Source organism: Montipora foliosa, chromosome 10, assembly GCF_036669935.1.
Source record: "Montipora foliosa isolate CH-2021 chromosome 10, ASM3666993v2, whole genome shotgun sequence".
NCBI classification, from domain to species: Eukaryota; Metazoa; Cnidaria; class Anthozoa; order Scleractinia; family Acroporidae; genus Montipora; species Montipora foliosa.
The window spans coordinates 38935233-38952732 of record NC_090878.1 but is presented as its reverse complement, the minus strand read 5'-3'; the positions used below and the strand labels follow the sequence as shown (position 1 = coordinate 38952732).

Below are 17500 nucleotides of genomic sequence, written 5' to 3'. Positions count from 1 at the left end.
GGGTGTCCCACAGTTTACTCTGTAGGCAATCTATGCAAATTATGTTGCTATTTTATTATATGTTTATGGAACTTACATTGACTGTATAGTCAAACCTGAATTAGGGAGACAGTAGCAAAAGTTTCAAAATTTGTCAACTCTGATCCCTTGTTTTCTGGAAAGTATTTAATACCCCTATTCATATTAAGGAGATACTGGAGTGTTCTCTGAGGGTGGCCTGGATGGATGGTATGTTGTTATAAACTTGTTATATATGTTATGTATATGCATTAGACATATTGCAAATTATCACAGTTTAGGTGAATGACCTATGGGAGGTGTATGTATATGGTCAGCGGTGTTGCCTGTTATTTTCAAATGCCCGTAGTAAAGTGTCAAATCAAGGGCAGCTCTCTTGACTATAGTTGTTTGTCTGCATGTGCATTGATAACAGGAGCTACATATGAAAACACAGGTATTTGAGATTATATGTTGTTGATTTGAAAAACAATCAAGTTTCACACATCTTTGTAACATGTCACAAGATTTATTAGTAACAAATGTTCACAATCCTATCATGTGAAAAACAGAGTGAAAGTTGTTATATAACATTGTTGAATCAAAATAAATCATTTGTTATGGTGAAGCTGCACTTAATTCAGCAACCACTATAAAACAGGTAAAATGTTGCTACAAGTACCAACTTAGTAAGAAAAGTACTACCTTCAAGTCTGGAAACATTAGGGCAAACTGAGACTCGCACCAGTATTCATATCATTTCAAGTCTTGTGCCTTAGACCCTTTTCACACCATTAACTGTAGACCACATTTCCAGAACCTGATTTTGCAGTGGAAGTATGTTTTGCAATGGTTAAAATTAACACCACCCCCCCCCCCCTGATTCGCACTTTTGCACAATAGCACTACAAATCTAGTCGTAGCAGAGGTTTCCCCTGTTGCTGTACTCTTGTACAATGTTCATATAGGTACTACTGCTGAAACACTAAAAGAGCTTGTAAACCTTTAGACAACTCTCCTAAATCTGCTGTTTTGACAATTTCTTTGTAGATAAGAGAGGAGCAAAACTTGCACTTCTCTGCATTGGGGTCCTTTGGATACCCACAAAAGCAAAAGCTGTCAGTGTTGATATATGATGGGATATACTGGTTGGTACACTTTGCATACCCAAAGTGATGTGGGTCAGCCCTTCTAAGCCAAATATTGGAAACAAAGTCATGTTTGAGAACAACTTCCCATCTTGACGAAAGACTAGCATGCTTTGCATACTGCTGTAACCTTACGTGTTTGGCCTCCCGACCTTGCATGCTGTTCACACCCAAACCCATTTTATACTTGTTAAATAAAATTCTAGTGTGATATGGGACAGCATAACCTATTGTCCAGACAGTAGGGCTCACATGATGAAGCAGGGTGGAAACTACATTAAAGAATCTAAGACAATGGTTTTCTAGTTCAATCAAATCTCGATCTTCTATATTTACCCTCGAAAATAGTGACACTGCACCTCTCAGTTGTAAAGCACAATGGGCAATTGCAGAAAGCCTCACTTGGGTTTCAGGTGGATCCCCCTCACCCTCTAAAGCAGCAACAAGGTACATAAACTTGTGACAAAGTTTCTTAGTTTCTTTACCTGTGAATCTGTAGTCAAAACTCCCTTTTCGGCCACTGTTAAACCACTTTTTCACTTTTTTCAGTAGCCTTCCTGCCCTTACCTCTGTTTTAAGTGCAAAAAGATACTTTGCAAAACAAGAATTCTCAGGAACATCAGTAATATCTTTGCATGAAGAAGGAATGTTAGATTTATCAACACTCATAGACAAGATGGTATTGTGGACAAACTGCCATGCATTATTTGCATTGTGAAGGGGCTCTGCAAATCCAGCATCAACAAATGGGCCAATTAAAGGTTCATGTTCTTGCCTTGAACTCTTTTCCTTAATGAAATTAAGAACTTTTGTTCTTTTCGTTGATTCTGCAAGAGACGACTTGGCAAGCTTTTCTTTCAGCTCATTTACAGCTGCAGCTACCACTAGTCTCTCTGAGAAAACCCATGGGTGCCATGTATTTTCAGGCTTTGGCCCAAGAGACCCATTTGTGATGTGCTTGTTACTGTCATTTACATCCCCAAAAGAAGAAAAGTAGTAAGCGGCATTACTAAGCTCCCCAGAGTACGATGCTAAAAATTTCATGTCAGAGGGAAACAATTTTAATGAAAATTTCACTGTGCAATTTCGTACTAAAAAGGTCTTTTTTTCAATTGATTGAAATTCATGAACAAGTCTCCTGGCAAACCTTTGCATAACAATGTGATTTTCAGAGCAATTGGCTCCAGCCAACAGAAAATTTTCTTTTTCACTTGTAATATGACTTCCACTGTTGAGAAAAGATATCAACCAGGCCGTAGCCTCATCATCTTTTCCAAAAGGTGCACCGTCAGCCCCACATGCAACATGAAAGTGATATTTGTCATTATTGAAATATAAAATGTGTGACTTTTCACCTAATGTTTCATCAATTGAAATGAAGAGGTCTGCCAATTCAAGCAAAGTATCAGTGAGCTCTCTATATGCACCATTAACCTGTTGGCTTTCATCTAAATCCTCATACAACTCAGAAAAATCATGGACTGTAGATGCATTCCAAGCATGATTAACATATTGCTTTAACTTATCATAAGTCAAAAGCTTTGGGATTCTCACACCCTTCAATAGTTGAAATGCTGTTCTTTGTTTGCTAGTAATGCTAGTAGACATGGACAAATTGGACCTGACTGCTTTGTACTTTTCCTTACTCATTAAGCCATTACTGTACAGTACTTTCACACTTCGCATGCTGTTTACATCACTACATTCAAAGTTGCCAACAAAATTTTTAACAACTGCCCCTATAACTTTATTTACAACTTTTGTAGAGTTTGACACATACTTAAGAAGTTGTTTGGGTTTAGATTTTTTCACCACAGTTAACCACATGCCATCTAAGGCAGGCTTTATGTTATCTGATGTTCCTCCATGAATTTGTTTACAACTCTCTAGGGTTTCATTCCTTCTCCGCCTGCCTGAAATTTCACTCTTGGGAACTTTAAATCTCTCTGAATTTGCATCACACAGTTGAGATGGTTCACGTTGCCTCTTGATTGTTTTTCTCTTTCCTTAAAGAGAAACAAGATGTTATTAACTAATGCCTGCATTAAACCACTCAACAGTTGTGTCTGGACAAATTATACTGTCTGATTATGTAACTTGCACAAAACTGACTAATGAAACAGTCAAAAGGCTTTAGCTACAGATTACCTGATATATTCTTATTGATACCTATCTATCTAACAATAAATAAAAAAATATATGTCTATGTTGCAGTTCAATTTTATCCTTGGTTTAAAATTTTTCTCCCTTTGTTTTTGGGTATGGTAATGTATGATAATTAGCTTAAAACTAGTCGTTCTCAATGAGAAGGCAAATGCTTGAGTAGAAGGAGACCTGATCAATGCAAGCAGCCCCAAAGAGGGGAGATTAATTTTTGTAAGACCAAACGCCTTGTAGTAGTCGATGGTGATGGTAGCCATTGACATAACATGTGACTGCCTTCGTTCCAAACTCAACCGACAATGCGAAGAATCTGAAGCGAAATGTTTCTCAAACCAGAGAACAACACAGTTTGAAAGCTCTGACGACTTTCAATAATATATGTAATTCGATTCGTAATGATACTGACTGAAAACAACAGGAAAATCCTGAGGAAAATCCGCCACTACACAAATCCGGGCGAACTCAGGCAACCAATCCCTAGATTCATTGCGCGATAGCCCCGGGATGCATTGCAAGATTAGTGTTGCTCTCGCTCGCTGCACTCGCTTGAGCAACAAAGGGAGAAAATAATTTAAACCAAGGATAAAATTGGAACACAACATCTATTTCAGTATACTATCTCTCTAACTTGTTATCTCTGGGGTCAACTGCTTCCTATTGTGTTGGAAATTGTGGGAAGTCAGGAAGGTTCTTGCAACTGCTTGTTTCCTTTTAACTCTCATCACCTGTGTATTAGAATGCACCAGTTGCTATTCCAAGACTATAACTTCTCAATCATAAGGAACCTTTTCAACAAACTCTGATAAGGTATCACCACAGTTTAGAAAATGATGTTCCAACTGGATAACTAAATGTTGAATATTCAAAATTGGCAAACTGGTTGATGGCAGTCCCATGACTAATGGAAAACTCAAAATATGTTCTAAATCAATTTCTGGTGCAATGTTACCTTGGTTGTGAGAGACTTCAACTGCTTCCTTTCCCTCTCTAGGGCATTGCTAACTGCTCTTTTCTGAAGAAAAAAATTTAATGACTTTCCTGAAAAAAGTATCCCCTTCTAAAATTACAAGCAATAATTCAATCATGAATAAGTAGCAACTACCTACTATACAAGACAATACTTCTTGAAATAATTTTATCAAGGTAATGTATAAATTGGTAAGTGCTTAAATAGCAGATGACAACCTTAAAATGTCTTATATTGTACATTGTATACGTCGTGCTATTCAATTTTACCCTTGTTCAATTTTTCTTTCCTTTGTTCTATACTCATTATCATACATAACCAAACGCAATAAGACCATGCCTTTTTTTTCCGTTTAGCATCGAATGCGTTTCCTGATATTGGGTCGGTCAGTCGGATTGAAAAAAAACAACCTAAAAAAAATCATTAGCAGTCTAGGAATTGGAGGCCTGGTACCCCAGCATCATAGCTGTGGAGCCAGGAAAACAACAAGACGTCATCAACCACTGAAAATCCTATGGTTACCTTTTTTTTTTTGGAAAATGCAGTCGGACGGCACTTAATAGAGAAACAAGAAAACAAGGGGATGGCCTAACAAAAGAAAACAATCATTGAACAACCAAGGATAACATTTAACTACAACATATCCACCTAAAGCAACCAACCTCAACTATCACAGTATCCAACTTGTCTTTTTCCATTTGCAAGGACATGCACTCTAACAAATAATTTGCTTTTACATTTTTCATGGCATATTTATACTCCCCAATCGGAAATCTTTTTTTATTTTTAGTTCTTGTGTTTTTCACCCGCTTTATTCTTCCTTTTCGTGCCATCTCAACCACGTCGCAGATATGACCAGAAAGAGCAACACATCTTTACATCCTTGCCGAGTTTCTATGACACCCATAGGCTTCCTCAAAGATTCTAGAGGCAACTGCAGATGTAAATGAGCTGAAAGAAAAGCTTGCCCAGTGATGTCTCCTGCAGAATTGACAAAGAGAACAAAAGTTCTTAATTTCATTGAGGAAAAGAGTTCAAAACCAAAAAAATCTAGGGTATGATGCTAAAAATTTCATGTCAGAGGGAAAGAATTTCAATGAAAATTTCACGGTGCCATTTCTTACTAAAATTAATGATCTTTTTCAATGCATTGAAATTCATGAATAAGTCTCCAAGCAAACCTTTGAGCTGTGTTGCTCGATATTTTAAGTCATATTCATTTGGACGTACAAAATTACTGTCAAACTAAAGGAAACCTCAAAATAATAGTTATCTAAGGTAGAAAAATATCAAAGAGGTAATGATGAATAGAAAGGGGACAAGGATGGTTGAGGATGGAGAAGATTAAAACGGATAGTGAACGACGAACCTGAAGATTCGCCACCCGTGCAATGACAAGTCTCCAGACCAATCTAAAACAACAACAACTATACACGCGGTACAATTTTTCATCGCCACAGTAAACCAATCCCATACAAATTCAGCAGCGACAAAAACTACAAGGTTTCTTCCAGGAACCTATGATTTTAGATTGGCAATAGCTCACTCTTTCAGCGATATATCTACAAAAGACGGCAGAAATCTGCTCACTGATGACAAAGGTGCTATACAGGGCAAAACTCCAAATAATTAATCTCAACAGTGTGCAAAAACCTTAAAAATAGGCTCAAAACAAAGCTTACCGTCCCATGAAACCGGCCATCTTCTTTAACCTCATCCACGTGGTCTTTATTTCCCACAATTCCGTTTGAAAGTTGGAATACCTTAGCATAAATTTGAATAAGCCGCCATTCATTTGGGCCGCCATCTTGAATTTTTACGCTGCACATTTGACATGACCGAAATCGCGGGCGCGGGAGCTCGGCGTGAACCCTTAGAGGATATGGTTGTTTTCTGGAATCACAGATTGTGATAAAAAATTATTGAATGTATACTGCACATTAAATATTGACATTTTCCAAAAAATATGTTTACTTGTATTTTTTTTTTCCTTGTGTGCGATGCTGTATGTTTCAAACATTAACCTCATTTCATGTTTCAATTTGATTGTTTTTTTAATTTAAATACAATAGGGGAAGCTTAGCCTGCATGCAGCTGGTTAATACTTTCTTTGATTAAGGGAAAAAGACCATTTTACAGTTGTCAGTGAAAACAAGGCTGGGGCCGGGTGCCCTTTTTTGATACAAGCCTATCTACTTTCTTATGTAAATTCATGTTTTTCTTCTGCTAACTAGTATTTAATCAGCATAATTTCCATAAGAAAAGCAGGTAGGTTGGTATGAAAACATGGTCCTCCCAGCCTTGCATTCAATCAGAGGCCAGGGTACGGAGCAAAGAACTGTAAAATGGTCTATTAGTGGTATTAACTGGTTGTGTCCAGGATAAGGAAGCTCAAAATCCAGAATTCTAAAAGAAATAATAGTTAAATCATTTGTGCATGAGCATTACTTCTGAATATATAGCAGTAGGTATGAGTATTATCGAGGAAAAATAACATATCTGGGAAAAGTTTCCTTTTTTACTTTAAGGTCTGTCTGATTTAAAAAGTTTGGCATGAGTCAAAAACATCATCATAAACCTAGCAGTTTATCCTTGCCTTTTTCATGTTCATATCTTTTCATTTGGTTGCCTGTATATGTAAACACAGTAAAAGTTAACTATGATGTAAACAACATGAGAATTTCAAAGAACTTCATATCATGTACGGGACAACAGCAATAATTATGGTGAAAAATTCAGAAGTAATGTTCACAAATGTAATCTCTAATTTTCAACCCATCTTCAGGGCCATCGTATGGGGGCACATCTGGTTGGTCATTTTCAAGCAGGGTTTCTCCTGGATCATACACGTCATTTCGAAGGATTGCAATATTATGCAGGCCCCGGTTCCTGGAAAGCCGATTAATCTATCCTCCGATTAGCGTCAAATCCACGATTAAATTTCTTATTCCTCGGATAACTAATCGTGGGTTAAAAAGGAGTTCCTGAAAGCGAAATTATCCCGCGATTAACTAATCCCAGATTAGTGCTAAATGAAAATCGGTTTAACGAGTTTTTCGACCGCCTGCCTGTGAAAAAATATGGCGCGAAAAATTGGCGCGGATTGCGGGGCCGGTGAAGAAAACAAAATGGCGGAAATTGAGGTGAAAGAACTTGAAGTAAAGGAAAGAAAAAGAAAACCAAATTTCTCACCGCTTGAGATTTCCGTAATTACAGAAAGTGTAAAAAAAATATTGATGTGATCCAGTCAAAGCTGACGAATAATATAACCAACAAAAGAAAAAGTCAAGTCTGGGATGAAATTACCAAGGAGGTAAACGCTGTTGGCCGAGCGAATCGCTCCGTCCAAGAAATAAAAGACAAGTGGAAGAACCTCCACTCGACAGCCAAAAAAGAATTTAGTAATTACAAGAAAGAGTACAAGAAGACTGGCGGTGGACCTCCACCCAAGCCTCCTTCCCAGTCAAGTGAGCAAATCATAGAAATTTTTGAGGACACACCAGCCTTCTCAGGACTGGGGGGATTTGAGACTGGTGGCGGCGAAGGGCTTGGTGAGAAAGCTTATGTAAATATTTCTTTGTTTTACTGGTCATGTGATTTCCTGGAAAGCTGTAGCTTTGTCCGCCATTTTTGGTATGGTTTTATCTGGGAACCTTTCGTTGAGCATTTTAAGATAAGTACTTAAGTTTTTAAATTATTTTGCATAGTTTCCTCCCCATTTTCTGCCATTTTACTTTGCGAAATGTGAGGCAACCTCATTTTTACGTTAAATGTTTATGGTTGGCTTAGACAAAATAGTGTTGGTTTTAATATTTACCAACTCGATGATCCCCGACAGTAGCAAAAACGGGGTTAACTTCGGTGTAAGAACCTGTGAACTTTGTTTTTCTTGGTTCTGTTGTGTTACCTTCTTTGAATTCTCTCTTACACCGAGAAACGTTCGAATTTAGGCTCTGATGAACTCGTAATTCGAGAATGAGAATTTGTTCTCCTTTGCTTTTCAGTGAAAAGCTTACTTATTTTTTTTTATAGTCAAGCTTGCATTTATGTTTCGAAAGCAAGTTTTATTTCGACGTAACGACATAGAAAAGGGTCAACAGCGAAGGAAATCTCAATCGCAGTAATAGAAGGACTTGAAAAAAGGGCACTGAGTGCTTATAAAAAACATCAATACAAGCTTACGTAAATATCCTATGTTTTTCAACATTTTTCCTATAGTTCAAATTTCTGCTGCTGAATGCACAACATTTTCTTGAATTGAATATAGTAGAACCAGCTGAAGCAGATATTGTGGAAGACCAACAAGATTTACCAACGCTATCGAGTGAAGATATGATGAAACTTGGTCTCATAGCACAGGTTAAGGAAGATCATTCACCGTTGCTACCAAATAGAAAGAGACGAATTTCACAAGCTGATATTCTTGCAGAGCAGCAAAAGGCATTAAAACTGCAACAAGAAATGCTGGAGCTAAAGAAAACAAAGCTTCGAATGGAAATTCTTCTTATCAGCAAAAACCTGGATGACGAAGAGAAGGAAACCATCCTAAATTGAATGCAGGATATTTTTAATGACACTTTATATTGATAGGGATTTTACATTAGCTTACAATGTTTTGTAAAATGTTTCAGATTCTTCATAAGTTTCAAGCATATTTTTTCATAAAAAAAATCTTGTTTATCCCAGTTATGGAAATAATGTCTCTGTGACCAGTTACATAGTAATATATTTCATTTTGATTCAAATCCATTATTTTATATTGCATTAAATTAAAGTGCCCATCAGATAGGGTGGGGGTCACACAGTACTAATTACATTTCCTCCAAGATAAATTACAGGTGGAATTGAGTCTTTTGTTTCTTGCATTCCCCTTTCATTTTTATTACCCATGTAAAACTGAGAGGAAGGTGTTGGTTTGAAACGTGATGTTTTCTCCGTTATTTTTTTACATTATCGCTAGTACGTGTTTCGGTATTTCTTTACGGATTATCACCTTCATAGATAACGTTTAGTCACCGCTGTAATGGTTGCGAATTCCTTCCCCTAACACCCGCATAGGAAATGCGTAATGTTTTCTCAGTTGTCGCCGGCACGTTTTGCTAGTCATAGGTTTTAGTGTCTTCCACAGTAGTTCAGTTCTAGTGTAGACTTTGTACGGTCATTCCTTCATCGACCTGGATTTTAGTTGTATCTACACTCGTGCTCATCGTCAAGTTCTCTATAGAGCTTTTAGTCAAGACTAGCATTGGTGCGTGTGCAAACCAAAGTAAGTTTTACTATTTTCTTGATTTTAGTTTTTTTTTCAGTATTTAGTTTCGGTTTAAGTTTAAGTTTTTTGCTTGCCTTAGTCTATTAATATATTTGCTTTGGTATCTAGTTTTCAATCAGTTTTTTAATCGTTAGTACTCAGCATGGATTTATTGATCAATCTACACTGATGTGATCATTGTCAAGTTTCTGTCATCGTATTCTATAGATTGTTGATCAGCTCGTTTGATCTCATTTCTTGTTGTATTTCATTGATGTGCTACTTGAAATTATTAACGTTTACCTTAGCCTTCTATATACCTTTGGTTACCTTTATAGGTAGTTAGCTAAAATTAGTTTCTGTTTTGCTTTTATCGCCTTTCAGTTCGAACCGACTTTCATCGTCCTTACGACGTTGTGATCTACCTCTCAACTCCGCGACCTTTGGTCCGTCGTTTTAATTGCAAGGCTGTACTACTAGGAACTTTGAGCATTTCCGTTCATTAAACCTTCACGCTATTGCTTTAATTCGTCGTGTTCGTCCTTAACGCTGCGCACCGTGTTATTACGTAATTTGCTTGGTTCATGTTCTCCTCGTTCCACCGAGTAAATTTACATTTTGTTCGAATTTGAGGCACAAATGATTGAATGTCCTTATTATCAATTCACGGCACCTTGAAGGAGTTCGAAGAATTTATTGACTAATCAACTCTGTCAAGCACTCCCACGGAGTACTAACATTTGTCAATCATCGCAAAAGTGCGAAAACTTTGAGCCGTATCTGTTAATCGTATTATCTAAAGGATCGTAATGGATTCCGGAGATGGAGAATTAAACGATCATTTAAAGGCCGCCCGCTCTTTGGCAAAGTCTGGCGTGACCGGAAAGGTCAATAAACCGCACGAGTTAATCGACGCGCGCGAATCAGCCGACGTAATTTGCAAAGCGCAAGTTGAACTAAAGGAACTTTTAGATGGATTCAGATCTGCTCACGAAGCGTATCATCATCAATTAGAAAATGTAACCGAGCGCGAAACATCTTCTCAATATTACAACTCTCTCATGGAGCTAGCCAATGAACTCGAGAGAGAAATCAACGCTTGGCTTACACACCCAGAAGCACAGAAATTGCTTGTAGATCGAAGCGCCTACGTCAACCCTGATGATTCCGCCAGCAATGTCGAAAGTCGCGATTTGTACACGCGCTCAGCTTTTAGCTCCTCAATCAAAAGTACCGCCAGTTCAAAGGCTAGATCTCTCGCGAAAAGGGCTGCGCTTGAAACGAAGGCGGCTACACTTAAACAGCTGCATGACATTCAAGTTGAGGAATTAAGACTCCAACAACGGAAGGCAGAGATCGAACTTCAAGGCGAGATAGCCGAAGCCGACGCTGAGACACGCGTCTACGAACAAGTGGAAGCTGAACTAGCAAACAATCGCAAAACACAGCATGATACGCCTTACTCAACGCCGTTAGTGCGAGATCCAGTTGCCATTCACGAGCTACCACTCGTTTCTAGTGGGTATAAGGAGCAATATGTACCCAAATCGCCGGCAGTAAATCCACGTGCACTCGAATCGCGCGAATCTTATGAACCGAACGAACACAGAAACAACCGCTCTGGAGGTATTCAGGATGATTCATTCCGACATCTGATGGAGATTCAAGATCGTCAAAACTACGCTCTCCAGCAGTTAATTCAGCAACAGCAACAGGGCGTGATGGCGCTTACACTTCCGCAACCAAGCTTGCAGGCTTTCAGTGGAGATCCTATCGACTACCTGGATTTTATACGCGCCTTCGAGCATCTAGTCGAAAGTAAGACGTCTATTCCGAGCGCCCGCCTGTACTACCTTGTGCAGCACACTACAGGTCCAGTGCAAGAGCTTATGAAGAGTTGCCTATCCATGCGTGAAGACGAAGGATACAAAGAAGCCAGGAAGCTACTAAAGGAACGATACGGGCAGAATTACAAGATTGCCGCCGCGCACGTCAAACGGCTTGTAGACGGTCCCGTAATAAAAGCTGACGATGAGTCAGCGCTTCAGCAGTTTTCCATCCAACTCACTAGTTGCGTCAACACGCCCAGGGAAATTGGCTACATAAGCAAGCTGGACAGCCAAGATAACCTTAAGAAAATCATAGACAGGCTTCCATACTCATTGAGGGTCAAGTGGCGCGACACAGTAGACAAAGTCGTAGAGACTGAAGCAAGAGACGTTACCGTAGCTGACATAATGAAGTTTGTCATCGCCAGGGCTAGAGCAGCCTCCCATCCGGTGTTCGGTAGAGTTGTAATAGAGACCAAACCCAAGCAGTCTCTCCCACCAAAGGGTCTAAGAAAACACCCCAAGGCTGACGGATTCTCTAGTCAAGGAAAAGCTGATGACTCGTCAAAGACAACAAATGAAATTACGAGCAAGAAACCCGAGTGCCCTCTGTGTAAGGCCGCGCATTGGTTGCCTCGCTGCGAAAAATTTCGAAAGCAGTCCCTTGATGAAAGGACAAAGTTCATTCAAGATAAAAAGCTGTGTATAAACTGCCTCACTCCTGGTCATTTCGTTCGCTTGTGTAAAAGGCAAAGCTTCTGCAAGGTTAAAGGATGCACCTCAAAGCACTCGTCTTTCCTTCACCCAATCAACAACGAGAATCACTTAAACGCTCAATCTCCTGACGTCGGTGGGGTGCTTTCTACCACCATGCAGCCAGCAGGTGCGGACGCACAGTCTATGGGTGACACAAATTTAGCCAACAACAGCTATGTGAAGTCAAGCTTTTCTTCTAGCTTTACTGCGACTGGGCTGGCAATCGTTCCTGTTTACGTGCAAGCAAAGGGAGGACAACCGGTTGTCGAAACGTACGCCTTTCTGGATTCTGGTAGCAACACTTCCTTTTGTACAGAAAGCCTTCTAGAGAAACTCAATATCAAGGGAAAGAAAACAAAGCTTACTCTAACGACCTTGAAGGGCGAAGAAGACCCGGTCGAGTGTTCCCTAGTGAGCTTGCAGATTTCTGATCTCAACCAACAAAACATCGTTGAACTGCCTGAAGTTTACTCAAGATCTAGGCTACCCATCGCAGTGGATGCTATTGCAGACCAACAAGACGTGAACCGCTGGCTCTACCTGAAGGGTGTAACTATTCCAAAGATTGAAGCTGAGATTGGGCTGCTCATTGGAAGTGATGTTCCCCAAGCGCTACAGCCAAGGGAGTTCAGACCGAGCGAGAACGGCGGTCCCTTCGCTACAAGAACCGTGTTAGGCTGGGTGCTAAACGGCCCGTTAGGGAGAATCGCGCCCAAGTCCTCGATTGCGAATTTCGCCCAGGTAGAAAAGACCCTCGACCAGCAGTTTAGAGACTACTGCAACCTGGAATTCAACGATACGGTCTACGAAACCAAAATGATGTCTCAAAACGATCGAAGGGCCCTAGATATTATGGAGAAAACGGTGAAACTAGAAAATGGTCATTACGAAATTGCACTGTCTTGGAAAACATATTCCCCAAATCTTCAAAACAACAGGACCATTGCTGAACGCCGCTTAGAACTATTGATCAAACGATTAAGAAAGGAGCCAGTAGTGCACAAAAAATACAAGGAATTTATGCATGACCTACTGAGCAAGGATTACGCAAGGAAAATTGAAAGTCAAGAAATAGGACCTCTTGGCGCTCTCTGGTATCTGCCACATCATCCGGTATTCAATCCTCAAAAGCCTGAAAAGATTAGAGTGGTGTTCGATTGTTCTGCAAAGTACTGTGGTACCTCACTGAATGACCAGCTGTTACAGGGGCCGGATCTAACCAATTCTCTTGTTGGTGTCCTCTCAAGATTCAGGGAGGAGAAGATTGCACTTATGTCAGATGTCGAAGCAATGTTCCATCAAGTTCGAGTTCGACCTAGCGACTGTGATGCCCTTAGGTTTCTGTGGTGGCCTGATGGTAACTTAGATAGCCAACCAGAAGAGTATCAAATGAGAGTCCATCTATTTTGCGGAGCTTCCTCTCCCAGCTGCGCTAACTTTGCTCTGAAGAAAACAGCTGAAGAGAACAAGACAGACTTCGACGTTCAGACTGTCGAAACAGTAATGCGAAACTTCTACGTCGACGACTGCCTGAAGTCAGTTCCCACAGATCAAGAAGCTATTAATCTCGCGGACCAATTGCGCAAGCTGTTAGCAAGAGGCGGTTTCAATCTCACCAAATGGCTGTCAAATTCAAAGAAGGTACTTCAGACGTTGCCAGAGTCTGAGAGAGCTGCACAAGTCAAGAGCCTAGATTTCGACAAGCTCCCCATTGAAAAGGCGTTAGGGGTTCAGTGGGACGTATCTTCTGATCACTTTGGTTTCACCATTGTTATCAAGGACAGACCAGCAACAAGGCGAGGCTTGCTGTCCATAATCAGTTCAATCTATGACCAGCTGGGGTTCGTGGCACCATTTATACTGAACGCAAAGCTAATTCTTCAAGATTTGAGCCGCAAGAAGTTCAGTTGGGACGATCCGATACCTGAAGACTACTTGCGGCGTTGGCAGGCCTGGTTACAAGAACTTCCTTAACTCGAGGATCTGAAAGTCGACCGCTGCTTTAAGCCATTTAACTCTAAAAGAGATTACCTCAAGCGAACTCCATCACTTGTCCGATGCATCACAGCAGGGTTTTGGCGCCGTCACCTACCTCAGAATCTCAGACCGAAGTGGTGCTGTTAAATGTACGTTCGTCATGGGCAAATCAAGGCTGGCACCCATTAAACCGGTCACAATTCCTCGCCTGGAATTGTCAGCAGCCGTCATTGCAACCAGACTGGATCGAATTTCTCGAAACGAGCTAACCTTGCCAGTAACCAAGTCTTCCTTCTGGACTGACAGTACCTGCGTTCTCCGGTACATTGAAAATCAAGACAAGCGGTTTCAAAACTTTGTTGCCAACCGTGTAGCAACAATACTTGATGCTTCTTCTCCCTCCCAGTGGAAGTACGTAAACACACAAGATAATCCGGCAGATGATGCCTCCAGAGGTGTGCCAGCAGATTCCCTTCAACGCTGGATTAACGGCCCAGCCTTTCTCTCCTCACCTCCCGAAATGTGGCCTCAAAGACCAGCAGGCATGGCAAGCGCGTTTCCAGATGACGACCCCGAAATTAAGACAGACAAGAGTGTATACTTACTCAGTGCATCCACTCGCAATCCTGTCGCAGAGATCATCGAAAGATTCTCTTCCTGGTCGCGCCTTAAGAAAGCCGTTGCCTGGATATTGCGATTCAAGAGTAAACTTCACAAGTTGATCAAGAGCAGAAAGTCTAAGGAATCTCCACAAATCAAGCCTTCAGGCAAGATCAGCCCCATTACCGTGACGGAGTTGCGTGAAGCAGAACATGCAATCCTTAATTACGTTCAGTATCAGTTCTTCGCGAAAGAGTACGAAGGATTAAAGAGCACAATTCCACCGAGCACCAGCAAACACAAGGTCCTCAAGTCAAGTAGCATTCACAAGCTCGAACCCGTCCTTATTCAAGGCCTTCTGCGTGTTGGTGGCCGTCTGAAACGTGCATCAATCGACACAGATGCCAAACACCCGATCATCCTACCAAAGGATCATCACGTGGCCAAACTGATCGTTCTTTACTATCACCACGTTTCTGGACACTCAGGTGTAGAGTACACCCTGTCCCTTATCCGTCAGAGATACTGGATAGTAAATGCCAGAGCCGCTGTACGTAGAGTGCTACAAAGGTGTTTTACCTGCAGAAAAAACCAGTCCCCTACAGGTCGACAGAAGACAGCTGATCTGCCTGTATATCGCGTGACGCCCTGTAAACCACCTTTCACCTTCACAGGTGTCGACTGCTTTGGTCCTTTTGAAGTCCGTCGTGGAAGATCCAAGGTCAAGAGATATGGCGTTATATTTACCTGTTTAGCTCTCCGAGCAGTTCACATCGAAGTCGTGAGCTCACTAGACACAGAGTCCTTTATCAACGCCTTACGGAGATTTATTGCAAGAAGAGGCCTACCCGAAGAGATGCGTTCTGACAACGGAGGCAACTTTGTAAAGGGTGAGAAGGAGCTTCGAAATGCAATCAACTGTTGGAACCAGTCTCAGATCCACAACTATCTTCTTCAACGCACTGTCAAGTGGACCTTTAATCCTCCAGCTGGTTCCCATCACGGTGGAGTGTGGGAACGGTGTATCCGTACCGTGCGCAAGGTGTTAAAAGCTTTGACCAAAGAACAAGTGCTAGACGACGAAGGTCTAAGTACTCTGATGTGTGAAGTCGAGGCCATAGTAAACGGTAGGCCAATCACCAAACTCTCTGATGACCCACGTGACCTTGAACCACTGGCTCCCAATCATCTGTTGCTGTTGCGAGCAGGTCCTGCTGTTCCACCTGGAATCTTTTCTAAGTACGATTGTCACAACAAACGCCGCTGGCGTCAAGTACAGTACCTTGCTGACGTGTTTTGGCGACGTTGGGTGCGTGAGTATCTACCCTCTCTCCAGGAGCGGCAAAAATGGAACAAGCGGCAGAGAAACTTTGCAGTAGATGACATTGTGTTGGTACTCAACGACAACAAACCACGTAATTCTTGGCCACTCGGTCGGGTCCTGGAGGTGTATACTAACAGCAGAGATGGGTTAGTACGCTCTGTCAAGCTGAAGACCAGTACATCGGAGCTGGTTCGTCCAATCAACAAAATTGTCCTGCTGGAGGTAGCTGAATTTCCAAGTAACAGTAACTAAGTATTCTAGTATGAACACTAAACTCTAAAAGGATCCATTGCAAATGGATTCAACTTTATTGGACATTATGTAATTGTTTATTAGCGATTAACTTTAGTTTTGTTAGTCTAGTCAACCTCATGTTTCAAACCATTTTTTCCTTCTTCTTGTAAAGGCTATCTGCAGTATTGCCTTTAAGGGGCCGGAATGTTGGTTTGAAACGTGATGTTTTCTCCGTTATTTTTTTACATTATCGCTAGTACGTGTTTCGGTATTTCTTTACGGATTATCACCTTCATAGATAACGTTTAGTCACCGCTGTAATGGTTGCGAATTCCTTCCCCTAACACCCGCATAGGAAATGCGTAATGTTTTCTCAGTTGTCGCAGGCACGTTTTGCTAGTCATAAGTTTTAGTGTCTTCCACAGTAGTTCAGTTCTAGTGTAGACTTTGTACGGTCAACTCCTTCATCGACCTGGATTTTAGTTGTATCTACACTCGTGCTCATCGTCAAGTTCTCTATAGAGCTTTTAGTCAAGACTAGCATTGGTGCGTGTGCAAACCAAAGTAAGTTTTACTATTTTCTTGATTTTAGTTTTTTTTCAGTATTTAGTTTCGGTTTAAGTTTAAGTTTTTTGCTTGCCTTAGTCTATTAATATATTTGCTTTGGTATCTAGTTTTCAATCAGTTTTTTAATCGTTAGTACTCAGCATGGATTTATTGATCAATCTACACTGATGTGATCATTGTCAAGTTTCTGTCATCGTATTCTATAGATTGTTGATCAGCTCGTTTGAGCTCATTTCTTGTTGTATTTCATTGATGTGCTACTTGAAATTATTAACGTTTGCCTTAACCTTCTATATACCTTTGGTTACCTTTATAGGTAGTTAGCTAAAATTAGTTTCTGTTTTGCTTCTATCGCCTTTCAGTTCGAACCGACTTTCATCGTCCTTACGACGTTGTGATCTACCTCTCAACTCCGCGACCTTTGGTCCGTCGTTTTAATTGCAAGGCTGTACCACTAGGAACTTTGAGCATTTCCGTTCAATAAACCTTCACGCTATTGCTTTAATTCGTCGTGTTCGTCCTTAACGCTGCGCACCGTGTTATTACGTAATTTGCTTGGTTCATGTTCTCCTCGTTCCACCGAGTAAATTTACAGAAGGATCCATATTGGTATTACAAAATGTAACCGTTAATGTTGGCTTAGGGAAGGGGTAGGTGGACAGTTTCGCAGAAACCTATTATGATCTGATA

General features: G+C 40.8%; 4 protein-coding genes across 4 annotated transcripts; 3 read left to right on the top strand and 1 right to left on the bottom strand.

The window, feature by feature from the left end:
• Positions 1–858: 858 nt before the first annotated feature.
• Positions 859–5994, bottom strand: LOC137973131 (uncharacterized). Its single transcript, XM_068819874.1, has 4 exons — positions 5958–5994; positions 4938–5256; positions 4258–4320; positions 859–3151 (listed from the first exon to the last, which is right to left on the bottom strand). The coding sequence occupies exon 4, from the start codon at positions 2970–2972 to the stop codon at positions 969–971; it is 2004 nt and encodes a 667-aa protein (XP_068675975.1). The 5' UTR covers positions 2973–3151; positions 4258–4320; positions 4938–5256; positions 5958–5994; the 3' UTR covers positions 859–968.
• Positions 5995–7355: 1361 nt separating this feature from the next.
• LOC137972945 (nuclear apoptosis-inducing factor 1-like) lies at positions 7356–8829 on the top strand. The gene is made up of 3 exons (XM_068819632.1): positions 7356–7433; positions 7523–7840; positions 8494–8829. Exons 1-3 carry the CDS (start codon positions 7356–7358, stop codon positions 8827–8829), a joined length of 732 nt encoding a protein of 243 aa, XP_068675733.1.
• A 1503-nt stretch (positions 8830–10332) lies between these two features.
• Positions 10333–14082, top strand: LOC137972943 (uncharacterized). Its single transcript, XM_068819631.1, has one exon. The coding sequence runs from the start codon at positions 10333–10335 to the stop codon at positions 14080–14082; it is 3750 nt and encodes a 1249-aa protein (XP_068675732.1).
• Positions 14083–14245: 163 nt separating this feature from the next.
• Positions 14246–16261, top strand: LOC137972942 (uncharacterized). The gene has a single exon (XM_068819630.1). It carries the CDS (start codon positions 14246–14248, stop codon positions 16259–16261), a length of 2016 nt encoding a protein of 671 aa, XP_068675731.1.
• Positions 16262–17500: the final 1239 nt, after the last annotated feature.

Bases quoted from the DNA above. Each gene is read 5' to 3' on its own strand.
- LOC137973131 (XM_068819874.1), bottom strand. From the start codon at position 2,972: ATGTGGTTAACTGTGGTGAAAAAATCTAAACCCAAACAACTTCTTAAG.
- LOC137972945 (XM_068819632.1), top strand. From the start codon at position 7,356: ATGGCGCGAAAAATTGGCGCGGATTGCGGGGCCGGTGAAGAAAACAAA. The intron at 7,434-7,522 runs GTAAAGGAAAGA...GATGTGATCCAG, and splicing joins TTGAGGTGAAAGAACTTGAA to TCAAAGCTGACGAATAATAT. The intron at 7,841-8,493 runs GTAAATATTTCT...TTTTTCCTATAG, and splicing joins GGCTTGGTGAGAAAGCTTAT to TTCAAATTTCTGCTGCTGAA.
- LOC137972943 (XM_068819631.1), top strand. From the start codon at position 10,333: ATGGATTCCGGAGATGGAGAATTAAACGATCATTTAAAGGCCGCCCGC.
- LOC137972942 (XM_068819630.1), top strand. From the start codon at position 14,246: ATGGGCAAATCAAGGCTGGCACCCATTAAACCGGTCACAATTCCTCGC.